This window comes from Sphaerodactylus townsendi, linkage group LG01, assembly GCF_021028975.2.
Source record: "Sphaerodactylus townsendi isolate TG3544 linkage group LG01, MPM_Stown_v2.3, whole genome shotgun sequence".
In the NCBI taxonomy this organism is placed as follows: Eukaryota; Metazoa; Chordata; class Lepidosauria; order Squamata; family Sphaerodactylidae; genus Sphaerodactylus; species Sphaerodactylus townsendi.
Window position 1 is genome coordinate 47,197,315 of NC_059425.1, and position 17,446 is coordinate 47,214,760.

General features: G+C 44.5%; 1 protein-coding gene across 2 annotated transcripts in view; it reads left to right on the top strand.

Annotated features, from left to right (window-relative positions):
• Nucleotides 1-17,446, top strand: part of LOC125424985 (phosphofurin acidic cluster sorting protein 2-like) — a 176,477-nt gene that overhangs the window by 136,124 nt on the left and 22,907 nt on the right. For both annotated transcript variants that reach the window (XM_048482436.1, XM_048482443.1), the window contains exons 3-8: nt 6,314-6,403; nt 6,724-6,849; nt 7,056-7,218; nt 8,142-8,233; nt 9,758-9,838; nt 12,566-12,625. In XM_048482436.1, coding sequence (XP_048338393.1) covers nt 6,314-6,403; nt 6,724-6,849; nt 7,056-7,218; nt 8,142-8,233; nt 9,758-9,838; nt 12,566-12,625 — 612 coding nt within the window. The remainder of the gene's footprint in view (nt 1-6,313; nt 6,404-6,723; nt 6,850-7,055; nt 7,219-8,141; nt 8,234-9,757; nt 9,839-12,565; nt 12,626-17,446) is intronic.

Below are 17,446 nucleotides of genomic sequence, written 5' to 3' on the forward strand. Positions count from 1 at the left end.
GGTTCAGAGACGTTCTGAGGGTTCAGAGACGTGTGCTCTGAATTAGCTGATCACCAAGGGGATCTGGTGTTGTAAACCTCTGAGTAGGATTCTCCATACGCCATTCTTAGCAAACTAAACCTCTGAGGTCCTAAAAGTAAAAGAACTTTAATAATTATGTATCTATGTATACATCCTAGAAAGCCCAGATACTTGGAAACTATATAGACGAGATAAAACGAGGCAGAACACTTAGAAATAAATTTTTAAAAAGTGTATAGCTGGCTGCCTCTACGTTCCCTTGCTTGGGAGTTCCCTACGCAGCATCTTGACACAGCCTGACAGAGCCTGTCCTTGATATCAGAGCCTTGATGACACAGAACTGCTAGGCTAATATATTTATGGACTTCACTGCGGCCTGGGATTTAGGGTGTAGGTTAATAGTTTCTTTCCAAGCCAACTCTTGACCAATTGCTACGGAAGGTTGGATTAAAGGAGTTTAGCCTGCCAGAGGGAAAATCAGTAAGTAATCTGTCACAGTCGCTTGACAGTTTAAACACTGAGGCTGGAATTCAGTTTCCTTTCCCTGCTCAATCGGTTATCACATACCTGGCCTTCTGTTCCTGGAATGTAAGATTTAATTGCCCCATTCCAGTGGACAAACCTAAAGCACATTTAACCTTTCATAACTGGCACCATCACAAAATGGCTGCTGTGGGGTACTGGGGCCAGTCACAAAATGTTGAAAGGTTACAAGCAAAGCATACTTCTTTAGTGGAGGCAGCTGTTTCTGAATGGATTCTCTGTGAAGATAGAACAGTGATGCCTCCTGTGTTCTTCTGAATTACTTTCTACCCCACTGAGGGTAGAGAAAAGCCAGAACTCTCTATTTGCTTTGGAAAAGAAGCAGATGGATAGCAGAAACCCACTGGCAGGTACCATGGCACTCACATAGGAGTGCCACTTTGCTAAAGCTGTATATGTTATTTCTTCTCCTCGCTGAATTATGCTCAGTTCACTCCACAGCTATGGATAAAAGTCATATTTCGTATTGAGAATTCCTGTATTGTGGGCAAACATGGGAAAAAATGTTCTGGAGCCCAGGTGCAAATTTAGGAGTAAAACATTAAGGCAAAATAAAACAGGACCAATGGGCTAAACATCAATAAAACAGCACCCAGAGCATTAGGAGGGGGATCACTGGCAGCTGAAATGTTGCCATCCCATGAAGTGTTTGATGGCTTCCTTTACAATTGCACTCAACAAAGTACTTTTTTTTTTAGTGGCTGTCTTGGGCTCTTGGTTTTTTTGTGCACACACATTCTTTGTTCCATTCTGTTGAGAAAGGAGATTTAGGCAACAGAGTTCTGCCTCCTTGAAGCATCCGTTCAGAAGGCTCCTGACTCACTCAGTTGCACAGGTTCTATTTCTCCATCCGACACAGATACATTTCTCCAGCCATTTCACAGCAACTTGACAATGTTTGAGAGGTATTTCTGGCTTTTAGGTTTTTTACCCCGTTTCCATTGATCATCACCAATAATTTATTATTAGCAGTTGAGAAATAATAGGTGTAATATAATAGCACTCAGGTGTGAAAACTGACTCACCCTGAAATAGACCATGTTAAATCCTTTTAATGGAGACTCAGTTCTGGATTTAGTCTTGGATCTGGCAGAGTGTTGTTATGAGGGATGGATTTCAATCCTTGAGGCATGGCTTTCGTAATGCTCCTCTGACTGCACCCATGAATGTTCCCCTGTAATGCTGCTCTTGGAGGACAGGGGACTTCCAGGAACAGCAGTGTGAGGAGGGCATTTTGGGCTGGGGTGGGGGTGGGGTGGATTGTTCCATGGGTAGAAGTCCGTCCTTCTACAGAAATGCTCTATTAGTTTCAGTCCTTAATGCCTGTACAGTGTAAGCAAAAACTGACCTGCACTTTTCATTTCCTTTCATTCCTTTCATTTTGTGAATCAGTTTTTGTCATTTTTATGCCTATGGGTTGAGCTTTAAACATACCTCTTCTGGGTCCTTGTATATCTCCTTTTGGCCAGAATTCTGTTTTCAAACCACGTTGGAGGATACCAGTGCAAGTCCAGTAGAACAGATAACTCCTCTCTTTAGAGATATCATCCTACCACATTTCTCAACAAGGACTCCAAGGTCATTGTTCCTCCTTTCTCCCAGCAGTGACTTAATTCACATCCTAGAACTGTTTTCATTCATTCAAGTCAAGTCAATCCCAAATTAGCCCTGCTGAGCTTCAGTAATTTTCCATTCCTCCTTTCTGGCTCATCTTTCATTTGGGCTATGCTGCGCATCTATCAAGGCATGCTGTCAATTCTTTTACCATAAATTCAGACCTGCTCAGGGGCTTTGTCCTTCGATAAAATAAATTCTGTTGACTTTCTGAGAGTTTGAAACCGTTGGCGGCACTTGACCAGTGGTAAGGTGAAATGGTTTCAGTGAGTGTAGTTAGATCTGGGACAGGAGTGTAGTTAGATCTGGGACAGGACTTCGTCCATAAAATAGGGAGTGTGGAACTAAAGGTCTCTGCTGTCTGTCAGTGAGGTCAACCTGACTAGTATCCTATATTTAATAATGAGCCAGGTTCCCTTGTAAATTAATTGACCTAGAGAATGGGATGAGGAACACACATTAGATATTTTTCTATAGTCCTTAGGGACTCCACATGTTTGCCAGAAAAAATGCCAGAAGTTTTTTTTTAATGGAGGGGATTAAATCCCCCACCCACCCACCCACCCACCCAGTGGAGGAGCACTGTCTGTGCAAGTCCAGACAGTGCCAAGGGACAGTGAGGGACAGGGACAATGGTGATAGAGTGGAGGTGGCCACAAGACGGAGGAGGTTGAGCTACACTTAAGGGATCCTGCTGGTGAAAGGGAGAAAGGGAGGAGGTGGTGGTAAGGGAAGAAGAAGCTACTACCAAGTGAGTCAGTCAGGCAGAAATGACATAGGTTGGCCAGCCAGAGAGTGAATGGGCAGGATTGAAAGCAAGTGGGCTGGTGAACAGGCAGTTGGATGAATGAGATAGTGGGGAGGGAGTGCAAGATGATATAGCTGGAGGAGCCTAGGAGGAGGAAGAGGAGGAGGCAGTGGCTGAGGTGGTGGGAAACAGGGAAAGTATGAGAATAACGAGGAAGCAAAAATGGGAGACAGGGATTTTAGATAGGGGAGGGCAAAAGCCATGGTAAATGCACGCAAGGGGGAGCAGTAGGAGAGGGAAGAGCATGTAAAGGCATATAAGAGCATGTAAAGGCACGTAAACCGCAAGTCTTGCAGTTCTCCTACTTGTCATATATCTTAATTTCACACTGGCTTAGAGTGTGGATTAGTAGACCTGCAAACTAGAGCTTAGGGGCAGATGGGGGTATATCTCTACAAACCTGTAAGAAGTCTTACATTTGCATAAAAACCCCTCACCTGAAATCTGTAAAATAAATGGGGGATTAAAACTTTCCAAAATAACAGAAATAATGCCTGCAGTTTTAAGAAAAGAATGCCCACTGAGCTCTCAAAGGCCATGTTAGAAGCTGCTAGACAACCACAACAATATTGCTAATTTTTCCAAGCCTTGATTCTGTAAAGCAAAGACTGGTGGTGGGGAACAGAGGTGGACTTGAAGGCCAAGACATTTTGGAAAGGTTCATGCTGCCCTCCCTATCATGTCACCTGATGGAAGAGGACTGACTGAAAACTCTGCTGATAACAAGTGTTAATAATTTTTCTGGGAAAAAGGCCGCAGGAGGAAAGAAAATGAGATTCCAATGAAAGGATGGTGGGTGAGAATAGAATGCATATGCCCTCTGTGTGTGTGTGTGTGTGTGTGTGTGTGTGTGTGTGTGTGTGTGTGTGTGTGTGTGTGTGTGTGTGTGTGTGTGTGTGTGTGTGTGTGTTGGTATGGACTGCAGCACTGGCATTGACCAGTGCTCTATTAACAAACCCGGATTTGCTTTCTCCTCCCTTCCCTTAGATTGATGGATGGCTGCTGCATTCATTGCTGCTCAGAGGGAAACCCAACAAAACTAAAACTTCAGTGGGAGAAAGGCTTTTGTATCAGACACTGGGCTGAGGCTCTGAACCTTTTAATGAATATTGTATAGACTTTAAAAATCTAAAATATTAAGAAGAGAGAAGTAAAGACATTCAGTTGATTGTATTTTGAGACAACCTAGAGCTTCTAGCATCCTCATGTATGACTTCATCTTCCCTGTTTTTGTAGAGACTTGCTTTCACTGAGCCTGTAAATGCAACTGACATGGCTTACCAAAGCCACCACTTTGTAGCTGGCTCAGGCTGGCAAATTCCAGGGCTGGCAACAGAAGAAAAGTCCTGAAGGGCTGCCCAGTTCAAAGACAAAATAGATGCTTTCTTTGGCTTCTGTGTCTTGTCTTCCAGGCTAACACTAGAGCGCCATGTCATCCTTTCAGGTGTGGACTCTTCAAGGGACCTGTTTTGATAATAATCACTAGACTAATATTACTTTAAAATTAATTAAAAAGGCATTACTAACGTAAAGTCTGGAAGTCTTGGTGGCCTGGTGTAAGAGCTGTTAAAACAGTTGTGAAACTTTACATAGGCTAATCCTTTTCCTTTCTCTCGCAAGCCAGGTTGCCATTAATCCTGCTGGCAGCAGAGCTTTTGCTAGAGTGATCTGTGTAATATTTGATCTGACTCCAGTTAATGCTGTGTCACTTAATGACTTGAGGTGGATGGATTACTTAGCCTAGTTGCTTCACTTTGGCCTTCTCTGGGTTTCTCATTGGCAAGAAAGAACTTCTTCCTCCACCGCAGTGTGGGAGCAGGCAATTGAGTTTCCGCAATGGCCTTGCTGGCAGCCAGCAAAACAACATCTAAACCAGCGGTGTCCAACTCTGGAGCGTCAGATGTTCATGGACTACAATTCCAATTGGCCATGCCAGCAGGGGCTGATGGGAATTGTAGTCCATGAACATCTGGAGCGCCAGAGTTGGACACCACTGATCTAAACAATCTCCACCAAGTCTGGGGAGTTTAAGTTACTCATTTTTCTGAATTAAAATGAAAGGGGTGCCTCTTTTGCTTGTTAAAAGATGTATACTCCTCTCATTTGTTGCAGGCAGCTTCGTTATAACACACATTTTCTTCCCGATGTATAAGAGTAAGACACGTTCGCTGCATTCCTCAGTGTTGGGGAAGAGCCGTTATGCACAGAGGCAGTGAGCAGCCTCCTCCTAAAGTCAGTCCAGTGCTGCATTTGATTCTATCTCATCTGTGTAGAAACGCAGAGATGCAATAAAAACAATTAACGTGTCCTATGAGAGTTGAGACCAGTAAACCTTGCTAAGATTCAATAAGCTGCCTCCTTTATGAATCTTGCTGAATAACCTGACCATTGTTGTTGTTTCCATACTGTTAGTAATCTATGAACTACATGTGTTGGTCCCTGGGATTCCTCGTCCGTGGTGATTTCTTTTTGTAGTGCTAATACGGTGTTCCTGGGAACTCAGAGCTCTTGTTCAATTTCTTCCCAGGCCACGTACATTTTACTTATCAGCTTTCACTTAGATGCCCAGGGGGAAAATGCTGATGCTTCAAGATTCCCTGGTAATATCAGTTTCTTTTCTGTGAATCTTGCATTTTGTAATGACTACTTACCCAGACATTTTTCCTGATTAATCGTCAAAGCTTTGTAGAATCTTTGGTTTCCTGTGGTTAATTGCCTGGTATGGCTATCTTTATTCACAGAGGTCACTTTCTTCTCCAGACAGTGGTCCAGGAGCTGGAAGCATATTATGCTACAGAAAATAAGTATATTATGCTATAGCAAGTGCTATAACCAATTAGTCCCCCGTTAACAGTAAAGGCTTCCGATTTACAGAATGGGATTGGTCATAACATTACCTTTTTGCTTCAGGTGTTTGTGTGAAGAGGCACCCAGTAATTCTTCTTCTTTCCAAACTGGTTTCCTGCACGTGCAGGGTCAGTTTTGTAACTGTCTCTTCCAAAGGTCACGATTTTGAGTGTCTTCTGGGGTAAGGCTCTTTGCCCGCAGGTCTTCATTGATTGTGTCCATCCACTGTTTTTTGGGTCTGCCATGTGGGCGGCATCCACCAAGTTCAAGGTGCAGTCATTCAAGGCACCCAGTAATGATAAAACAAAAATATCTGCAATAGTTCTTCTTGCTGCATAAGCTGTCTGAAAACCTGGTTCCGTGGGCTAAATCTAAGTTATGAAATCCTCTGGTCTGCTTGCTTCCAGAGGCTAAAGCTGGACCAGCACAGTTTGTGACCATTGACAAACTCTTCACACCTGTCTCCTGGTCTTGTTACAGGGTTCAAAGAGAGTCCTGAGATCTAATGAATATGTTCTCCCCCCTGGTGGCTTGATGGAGACTGACCTGGAATTAACGTTTTCATTGCAGGTAATTTGACCCTCGGCTGGCTAGGAAGCCAAGAATTGTCCTGCCACCAGGACACTTAACTACATAGATTAGTGCCCTTAGGAAGTGAAGAGAGCAACACTAGAAATCCCCTGGCTTCTCAGTTAAAGTGGCTTTTGCCTTCGGTGTGTGTAGCACAGATTATAATTGATCTGAGGGTCTGTTTGGGCTAGCCGTGCCTGGGAGACTAGAATGGCTGAAACTGCCTACAGGGCTGTCAAGGTGAAGCCCAGAGGAAGGTGGCTTGGAGGGTGTTTGAAAGGCCAAGCCGCTGTTTTACCTGGACGTCTCCCCCTCTATAGTATCCGCACTTCCTGAAGAGAGATGGCAACAAACTCCAAATTATGCTCCAACGCAGAAAGAGGTACAAGAACCGAACCATTCTGGGCTACAAGACTCTGGCAGTGGGAATCATCAACATGGCTGAGGTGAGGGAAGCTGGGGCTGATATGGGCATTTTGTGTCTACTGCCACCTTTGAATGGTAAGTCCTGGGCAGCGCCAGAGCTGATGGGAAGCAGGAGATCATCATAAAGAAGTCTCGTTTGGTTGCAGCACCTGTTGTCTTTATCCAACATGGGAAGATGCTGCTTTGCTCCAGAGGTCTCCTGTAGCATGCCTTGTTCCTTACTCAGGTAATGCAGCACCCAACAGACGGAGGCCAGCTCCTGGGACTGCACAGCAACATCAAGGATGTCAGCATCCGGGTAGCTGAAATCAGCATCTACTCCCTCTCTAGCCAACCCATTGACCATGAAGATGGAAATGTCCCCTCTGGTCCCAAAATCAAAGCCTCAGGTAAAGATGTATTCCTAGAACTCTGACTGACAGGATTTAATGGAAGTTTTTTCATTTCTGCTAGAAATGCTAGGCCGTTTCCGCACGGCCTCCATTCGCCCCCACGCCGCCAAGAGTTCTGGCGGCGTGGGGGCGGAAGCCCGTTCGCATGCAAGCATGCGAACGGGCCAAGCAGAGGCCGACAGATGGCAGGCGGCTCCGCACGGAGCCGCCTCTTCTCCCTTCTGCGCCCCACTCACGATGTCCTCGTCGTCGCCTGCTGGGCGTCGAAGCCCCGCCCACGCTGCCCTCCCACCCTGGAGGTCGGAGGACAGTGTGGGCGGGGCTGCGACGCCCAGCAGACAACGACAAGGACATTGTGAGTGGGGCGCAGAAGGGAGACAGCGTCTTCCCGGCGGCGCGGTTCGCACCGCGCCGCCGGGAAGACGCTTCCTCCCCAACAACAACCCTTTGAAGGGTTGTTGTTTAGGGCGGCCTGAGGCCGCCCTGGGGGGAGGGAAGCGGAGTCAGCAGCAGCGGCGCCTGTGCGAACGGCGGCCTGGGGGCAGCGTTTTTAGCGCCCCCAGGCCGTCGTTAATGGGCCTTGCAGAAACGGCCTTAGAAACTTTGGCTGATCAGCCATCTTCTCAAGCTTCATCTTTGCTTGATCTCCTCTCTGCGCAGTGCTGTCTCCCTTCCCTGTTAATCCAGAATCTTTTTCTAAGCTTATACATATACATCTCCTGCACCTCAGCTATGCCACCCCTGTCAGCAGCTTAACAATGCCTCCTGGTCATCTGCTGTAAGTTTTGAGTCCTGTACATTAAACATTAAAGGCTGCTGACTCCTTTTGCCTGTTTCTTCCATTACTCCTTTTTCCTACCCCCTTCTCCTTACTGATTTAGGGCAGTTTGACCAACAGTATCTGCATTTTCCTTTTCCAGATCGTTCTCCGGATATTGATAACTACTCTGAAGAAGAGGATGACAGCTTTTCCTCTGAGCAGGAAGCGAGCGATGATGCAGTCCAAGGCCAGGTATCTGTTTGTCTTCTGTCTGTCACCTTCTCTCCAAGACGATTAAGGACGTGTATGTATCTTTTTTCTTCTTCCAATGCTATCTTTTTTCAGCTACTAAAGGTGTAGCTTTATTTTGATGCATTATTCCATGAATTGGATCCTGCAAGTGTGAGTGGAAAGAACTTAGCGCAGTTCTCCTTGTTCAGGTAGCAGCACCACAGCTGCAGCAACACATCACACTTTAATGTAATTTTTAATGGAATAACAATGCATAGAAATGTACAATAGTTGGTCCGTATAATTGCTTTTAATTTGGTTTTTAAATTAAATTGGAAGAAATACCTTGTGCTGTCTCTCACAGAACAAGTTCCTTGTAGACATGCAGAGATCTTTCTATCTAGGACTCCTTCTCTGCACTCCTGACCCATTGAACGGACGAACGAGGATGGAGAGATACAAGGGTTATCCCAACGGATATGCAAATATAAAAAACAACAACTTAGAACTGCCACACCTCAGTTATTAATCAGATTACTGAGGATCTCCAAAATTATCCTATTAAAAACAGAGACAAAGAATCCCAATACCTGGTAGACAGTCACCATCCCCTGATGAGCCTTTGTCCCATTAGAGAATGGAGATGGCCCGCCATTTTAACCTCCGTGCCATCTAAGGATATTTTTGTCTGCTGACAAGGAGCCTCTGAGCCTCTGACGGCAGAGCCCTTGCATGCTAGAGAGGATTCTGATAATGATAAGAGAAAATTTGTACCCACCAGGCTGAAGACTAAAAAATCACAAGGTATTTTATAACATCATAGCAATGTTGAAGAATTATTTCAAAACAATTTTGTACAATACAAGCACATAGGAGCACAGTAAATATTTTTTCTTTTTTAACGCAATAACAGCAACAGCTAGCCAGAATCTAGATAATTACTGGCCTCATGAAAAACTTCAAGGCTGTTCTGTAAAACAAAATAAAAAACATGTTACACAAAACGTCACCATATACAGGGAACACCAATTCCAAAACATGAAAATACTTACAAGCAAAGAACAGGGATTTTTTTCTCAATGCTCTAACATATAATCTACAGCGAATGATAAGACATTAGTAACAATATGTACAGCGTTCAACCAGTATTTTTGTTAACAAAAAAACAACAACTATTGCACCAAAATGACCACGTTGGGGTCGCGCTCTGCAAAATTGTTTTTTCTTATGCCTTCCCCATAATCTTTAGTATAGAGAGGATTCTGAGGCATGATCTCCATTCAGTAAGGGTCTGTCCAGGAATTTGGGGCTTTGCAAACTGAGAATGGGCCCTGGAAAAAAGCATCTCTTTCTCTCTTGCAATTGTGTCCCTCAAGAGAGGATTTGCAGTGATGGATAAGGTTTGGGGGGAGGTTCTTTTCCATGACAGGCTATCACATCAAGGAACTCTTGATAAGCTTCCAAGCAATTCCAGAAACCGTTTGGAAATCACTGGCCTCAAATGTTGGATTCCTCTCATATTTGCTGTCATCTTTTTGTGTTCAGGATTTATATGATGAAGAAGATGAAGTGAGGAAGCCGAAAAAGGCCCGACGGAAAATGATTAGAACCACATCTATGACCAGAGTAAGAGCAACATTTCTGGACTTTTCCAAAGGGAAGGCTATGGGAATTGGGTTCCTTTTACTCCCAATCTGGAAAGTTCTATGGTGTCCTGAGCAGATGATTTCCTAGAGGATAGGGGTCTGGTTGAAAAGGTACTGTTGCCCAGTTGGTATTCTTAGGCACTCAGCATGCAGTGGATGTTCTGGCAATAGCTAAAGGCAGTGGGAATTCTCCTGTAACCCTTTCTGCATGATTAGCAGAAGCAAAATAAATTATGCAAAATACCCAAACGTAGCCATATGTGCTTAATCTGCATGATTTATACAGTTTGCAGAATTCATTTATTTAGTAACTTTTATCCCACTCTGCCTCCAAAGAAGCTCTGAGCAGCTTAATTCATTCATTTGATTTATTTCCTGTTCCATCCCAAAAGCTCTGAGCAGCTTATGTGACATGTTTAAAAATTTCATTCAAAAATGAAAGGCAACCAAAACAATCAGGAAAAGAATGTTTGTCCAGGTGTTCTGTGCACAGAGAGAACCATTTGTGCTACAGTGGCCCAAAAGCTGGATAGCACCAGGGAAGACCAGTGTTCAAATCCTGCTCAGCAGTGGAACTCAGATTGGGTGGCCCAGTCCTAGTCTCTCAGTTCCTCAACAAACATTGTGGGAGAATAAAATGTTTGCCACCCGGAACTCCTTGGGGGATGAATGGGATAAAAGATCGTGGCAGTTATAATTAGAGCACCTTCCCTTCTGAATGTAGAGAGAGACCTGTTGGTTTCAGGTGGTCGTCTATATAGGCAGCTTCCAAGGCCAGATCTGCTTTGGGACTTCAGCTTTTGCGGAAAGTAGAATTTGAGTTACATTACAGAACGTTTTGGTTTTCAGGCATGGAGTATGCCTTCTGATTCCTTGCGATCAACTGCTGTTCTACTTAACACCCATGCAGTGGAAGCCTAAGCTTGCCCACTGATAAGTCATTCTACGGAACTCAGACCATTTGCTCTTTCATAAGTATGTTTACGACTGCAACCCTGGGCAGACTTTCACTATTTAATATCCCTACAGAGACATTTTAGGCATTTGCTAGATGTCCTTATGCATCATGCCTGATGCCAGAAGTCTGTGTGTGCATAGGAAATTTGTGCATAACAGGTGCCTGGAGACCTTAATGGGATGGATGAAGGCCAGTCATCTGAAGTTTCCAAACCATATTAAAAGGCACCCACCCTCCATATAGAGCACATTATAGTAATTTAACCTAGATATAATCAGATCATGGTCACTCTGGCCAGATCGTGCTTTTTGAGGAACTGCTGTACCTGGTGTATCAGCCAACGCTCTGTGTGCCACAGAGGCCAGGATCCCCAAGATGTGACCCTGTTCCTTCAGGGAGAGTGCAACCTCTTTCAGAGCGGGTCGACTCCTCAGTGCTCGAGGGACAGCACCTCAGTCTTGTCTGGACTGAGCTTCAGCTTTTCCAACATAAGCAGCCAGGCTACTGTTGGATGGGATACAGGGCTCATATCACTTCAGTGCTGAAAGATCTGCACTGGCTACGGATTTCTTTTTGGGCAAAATTTGAAGTGGCAGATCTTTCCTTTAAAGCCGAAAATGGCTTTGGGCTGAGGTACTTGAAAGGTTGCCTCATCCCATATTGTCTAGCCTGCCAGTTAAGATCTACCTCACAGGGCCTGCTCTCTTGGTTCCCCCACCTTAAGTGGTGAGGCAGGTGGCAACCAGAGACCGGGATTTTTCAGTTATTGCAACTTGCTTATGGAATACCCTTCCTTTTGAGGTATGCCAGTCATCTACTCTGTTAGGTGCTGGGTCAAAATGTTTCTGTTCACTCAGACTTTTAAGGGCTCTTTTAATACTATTATAGTGTTCTCTTTTCCTGAAACCGTTATTTTAAGCTGCTTAATGGTCTTTGTATTTATTCAGTGGCTGGGTTTGTAATGCTGGATTTTAATGTAGATTTGAATTAATAACTTTTAATTATATGTTTTTATTATGATTTATTTTGTAATCCACCTTGAGTAGGTTCCCTGGAGAGGTGGCATAAATCAATATACATACGTTAATTTCCAGCCCTCTTTCTGCATCCACATGGTTGAAAAGGGTGTGGCAGACATCCCGTGCATCCAGTTGTGCACTGGGCAGCCTTAATTTGAGAATGCACGGTTGGCTGTCATGTTGGCATGCCTTTAGCCACGACAGAAAGGATGGCTTGTCAAAGGAGTGACAACTCTGTCAGGGTTGAGGCGATTATCAATCTTGGCATTCCTCCCCTCTGCATTCTGGCCTTGCAGACTGTGAGCACTTTGCGTAAAGTCCGTGTCACTTCTGTGTTCCATCCAGTGCCCAAGGCGTCACTGGCATTTAATGTTTCATAAATAGTATTGTATTGTGTCATAGTCATCTGTCTCTTGCTTTTAAAGGAAGGTCAGAGAAAGGCGCTAAACCTTGCTCTGTTGATAGGCAGTATGACAGAATAAATCACTTTCCAAAATGGAAAAGAAATAGCCATTTACATGTAGGATCAAGAGATGTTATGGCTCATGCATGAGAAGTGACTTCTGTGTAGGAAAATATAATTTGCAAAAAGCCTGGGCTGAGGCGTTTTGTGCCAGACCATCAAGCAGTGCCTAGTCTCCTCAGAACAGATATAAGGAAACAGGGGCAGAGACCTTTCCTGCCCAGCTATCTCACACAGTGTTTTTTTTCCTTAATGGTTTTGTTTTAGCAACCAAACTTCAAGCAAAAATTTGTTGCCTTGTTGAAGAGATTTAAAGTGACTGATGAGGTAAGATTTTTTTTTTTTTTGCCCCTGTCAGATGTGCTGTCAGCTTGGTTTCTGTCTTTTTGGCCACCATGTTTATTTTCTGTCTTCTGTGCAGTCTCATATTGGGTCAGCATGCACAGGCCTGACAGATAATTTTCTAGCTTCTAGGAAAAGGAGGAGGAACCCTAACACACATGCATAGGTTTTCCCGCTGAATCAGAGCACGCCTAAAGAGGAGGCACCCCCCTTTCCCCTCAGTTCTTTTGCTGTTGAGCTGAGAGATTTAATTGCGCTTAGTTCCTCTCTTTGTTGATCCTTTGTTCTTTTTACGAGAGTTTTTCTTTATCTTTGGCTTAAAAGGCATTGTTCAAGAAATATCTCCAGTGTGGCACCAAGATGTCTGAAACAGTCAAGCAGACCCTTTGCCTGATCTGCTTGGGTGAGTCGCATAACATTGGAGTCTGCCACCATTGCCAGCAACTCACACCTAAGGCCCATTCAGATAGGGCTTCATGGCTCAAAGCTACTCTTCGGGAACATACTCTGTCCTGTTTGGGCAAACAGACCTCAAAGTCATTGGCTGCATGTGATCCAACCCCTAAGGTTGATTCTGTGGTGTCCTCTCATCCAGTTCCAGCCTCAGACACTTACAAATGTTGGTCCTGATCACCAGATCTGACCGTTGTCAAGCACCGTTCTTCAGACCCAACGCAGAAGAAAGCAAAGATGAAGTTCAAACATGTTCACAAGGGCTCCACACCTTGTCATAAGAGTAAGAAGACCACAGTCACTATTTTGATCCTGAAGCTTTCAGAACCACTTGTGCTTGAGGAGGTGCTTTCACCCATTCCATGCACTCTGCCACCTCGTTTCCTTGAAGCTGAGTTCTCTGATTCAGAGAGTGATTAGCCAGAGTATCCCTCACTATCAGAAAAGCAGTTTTAACTTCCGCTGGTGTCTGTCACACAGCCATTGATTTCACAGCTAGTAGTTCCATTGTTATCGGTTCCAAATTACTGGCTTCACCGGCACCAGCCTCACTGTCATCAGATCCCACTCAGCTGTTTCCATGGCAAGCACCATCTCAATCTTGGTGGGGTCCCAACTGGCCCATGTCTACCCAGCAGGGACCTTGGGCTGGTTATCCACCGTACCTGTAGTGGAATGTGCTTTTGACTTAACAGATACCATGGGCAACTGCCTCAAGCACCCTCTAGCCAGTGCCCTCCTGTGCCTTCTTATCAACTACCTCCCCAGTACTTGCAGCCTGAAGTACTGCTTTCATTCCATGGGAGCTTCTCCAATTCTGATCATGAAGATCCAGTTTCCCATTCTGATCTCAGATCCAAGTTATCTTCAGACCTGTTGCCAGATGAGGCTGTAGAAGATAGCTCACCTAGATCTCCCAGCTATGACTTATGACTCTTTTCTGAATGGATGTTCAGAATGGTCAAGGCTTTGGACATGGAAGTAGTATCTTCTAACCCTATGCCCTAAATCATGATCTTATCTGCATTATATTCTGAGGCCTCCGTGACTGTTCCTTCCTATTTCTGGAGGATTTCATGGATATTGGGAAGAATATCTGGGAGAAACCTGTATAAAATACATCAGATTGATTGTAGATTTCTTTTTTTCCACATCCTGCATCTTTGTCCCTGGTTGCAGATGAGGTACAATCAAAGCACAGACTGGGAAGGCATCCTGACCTTTTGGACAAAGATGGCCACAAGATTGATGCCCTGGGTAGAAAGATCTACTCAGCTGTTGCCCTTAATTTCTGTGTACCCACCTATCAGGCTACCATGGCTGTTTACCAGCTTCTTCTGTGGGAGAAGATGGCCTCTTATCTTTATATTCTTCCAGAAGACAAACTTACCTTACACTAAAGTTCTCATGCCAGAAGCAACAGAACTGGCAAAACAACAAATGGATGCAAGCAGGCATGCAGCTGGCCAGTCAGCTTGGCCCATGGCAGCTGTGAGTATGCTTAGATGCTTTTCCTGGCTACGCTCTACAGCCTTGAATACTGAGGCTCATTCAAGAATGGAAAACCTGCCCTTCCAAGGCCATTCTTTGTTTTCAGATAAGACTAATGAGACTCTGGAACAAATCAAGAAAGACAAGCAGATTGCCAGGTCCTTGGATGTCACTGTTCCTCCCCCTCAATTGTCTAGACAGAGATTCCCAATGAGAGAACATTTCCAACAGCAGAGATACAACAAGTCTGGTCAAATCTTCCACCTTCTAGGGACAGCAGTGCCTTTACTTACCATCACAGAATCAGGGAAAGCGCAGGTCTTCAAATCCAAGGTCTAGGTCTTCTCAGCCACAGTCTCCAAAGCAACAGGGGCTTAAGTCTACCTTTGAACTATATGACAGCACCCTGCCATCACCTACTATCTTCAAGGACAGATTAGCTCCCCGCCTTCCAGCTTGGAAGGAGATTACTACAGATTCTTGGGTGTTGAAAATTGTTGCAGAAGGGAATCGGCTGGGGTTTTTACACTTACCACCAGTTACTCTATGCCTTAGTTACCAATTTTTATTGAAGTTGGTGTCTAGTTCCATCTCTCCAAGGCAGTCCTTACCTGTGTTCTTTCCCAGCCCCCTTTTCTCTGCAGAAAGAACACTGCACAGCCTGGACTTGGAGGGCTTTATTACATTATTTATACTGCACTAAGAATTTCAGGAAAAGTTGTTTGCTGTTTGCCTGTTTTTTCTGGTCCATGTGTTGGACAGTCAGTGCTTTCTCAGACTTCATCTTGATGGACTGTGCAGACGATCAGGCTCTATTACCAACAGGCTGTCATGGATTGCCATCAGTCACTTGGAGTGCACTCTACTAGATGGCAGGCATCCTTTTCTACCTTCTGTAGTGGAGTGCCTGTCCAGGATATCTGCAAGGCTGCCAAATGGTTGTCACCAGACATGTTCACCCACCAATACACCAAGGATACAAACGCAAGACAAGACCCAGGAGTAGGGAAAGCAGCTCTGTATTTGCTGTTTGACTAGCATCTCAACCTGGTGAGTACTTGTTATTCTCTAATGTGGGACTACACAGAAGACTGAAGATGAAAACAGTGTAGCACTTACCTGTAACTGTTGTTCGTGGAGATATCTCCTGTGCAGGCACACATTCCCTCCCTCCTGCCCCGCTGTGAGCCCCCTCAGTGAGATGTTAGTTCTTTCTTGGGGGTCTTGCTTGGGGGGGGCGGGCGAGAGAAGACCTGAGGGAAAAGGGGGTACCTCCCCCTTTAGGTGTGCTCCAATTTGGCAGGAAAGCCCACACATGCCCACTGGGGTGAGGCGCCTCCTCGTATTTCTAGACGCTAGAAAATTCTTTTCGTCAGCAGGCCTGCACATGTGCAGCCCCAGCGTGCGCTTGCACAGAAGACATCTCAATCTGTAATTGTTACAGGTAAGTGTAACACTGTTTTACCCAGAATGCACCTGCCCACAAAAATGAAGCACTCTGCAAGATCTTTTGGGTTAATGATTCCATCCTACCTCACTCCCATTTTCAGGGATATATTGTCCCTGAAAAATAAATATATATATATATATATCACTATCTTCATATATCATGCCATAGATGCGATATTTGTTTCCTTTGGGAGAGGGTCAAAGTACTGGATGTCTGCTCATAGAGATGGGATACCTTCATTTTTAATTTATCCTTTTAAATTTTTTCATTCCCTTTTCAGTCACCGTTGGCTCCCAAAATGGCTTATAGGAATTTTAAAAATGACTGAAAATAATGTTAAAATTCAGACCTATTGCACTGGAAACGAATAAAATAACCTTGAGTGTTACTGTAACCTGGAATTATTATTATTATTATTATTATTATTTATTAAACTTGCTATACCGCCCTACCCCCGGAGGGCTCAGGGCGGTGAACAACATAAAGTCATACAAAAAAACATAAAAAACTTAAAACAGGTACATTCTACAATAGGGCCCACGAGACCCATATACCACCCTCTTCCAAAAATGAGGAGGGGTCCCAATGATGTTAGGGGACCCTACTAGCAGGGGGGGGAGCCCTGAATGAGGCCATAGCTCAGTGGTAGCTCATTTGCTTTCCTATGTAAAAGGTCCCAGGTTTCGTTCCCCTTACCTGCTGTTAGTCTTGGGTTGCAAGACTGGGAAAAGCCTTTTTCCTGAAACCTTGAAGAGCCACCTCCAATCCTAGTGGACCAGACTAAACTAGAAAGAAAAAATTATCTGTGTGTGGCAACTTACTATACTGATGTGTGCACAGATGGGATTTCCAAGTCTCTCCCTACTCTGCCTCACTCTCATGCATGAGAAGTAGACTAGCTCAGTGCCTTCCTTCCTCCCTCCCACTCTTGCCGGTTAGCTCATGCTTGCTATTTCCTTCTTGAAAATCTTGCTAGGCCCACTTTTATAATTTCCTTGTCCTCGTGTAGCATTCACAGCTTTCCTCATTAGTAAAATCTGCAGATGTCATTAACATTCTGTTTAATGCCGCCATTTTTGGAGCAGAAAGGATTTCCTGCTAAATACTTCCCTATGGCCAATATACTTGTCTTTTATTGTATTATTTAGTACCTTTTTGGTCTTGGTCTTTTTGCCAGCTTTGGGTAAAAGGAATGTCATCATTAAGATTTTCAGTGCCAGGCGTGGCAGATGTTGTTAGGGGACCCTGGTTGCCTTGAGGTAAGACTCCATCTGTTTGACTGCATCATGTTGATCAGAAGCTTTAGCAAAGGCTGCAGCTGGAACAGAGAGATGGGCTGATGTGGTCTGGTTGTTGAGCAGCTAAAACAAATCTTGGAGTATAGCCTGTGTTGAGCCCCTGAACTCCAGCAT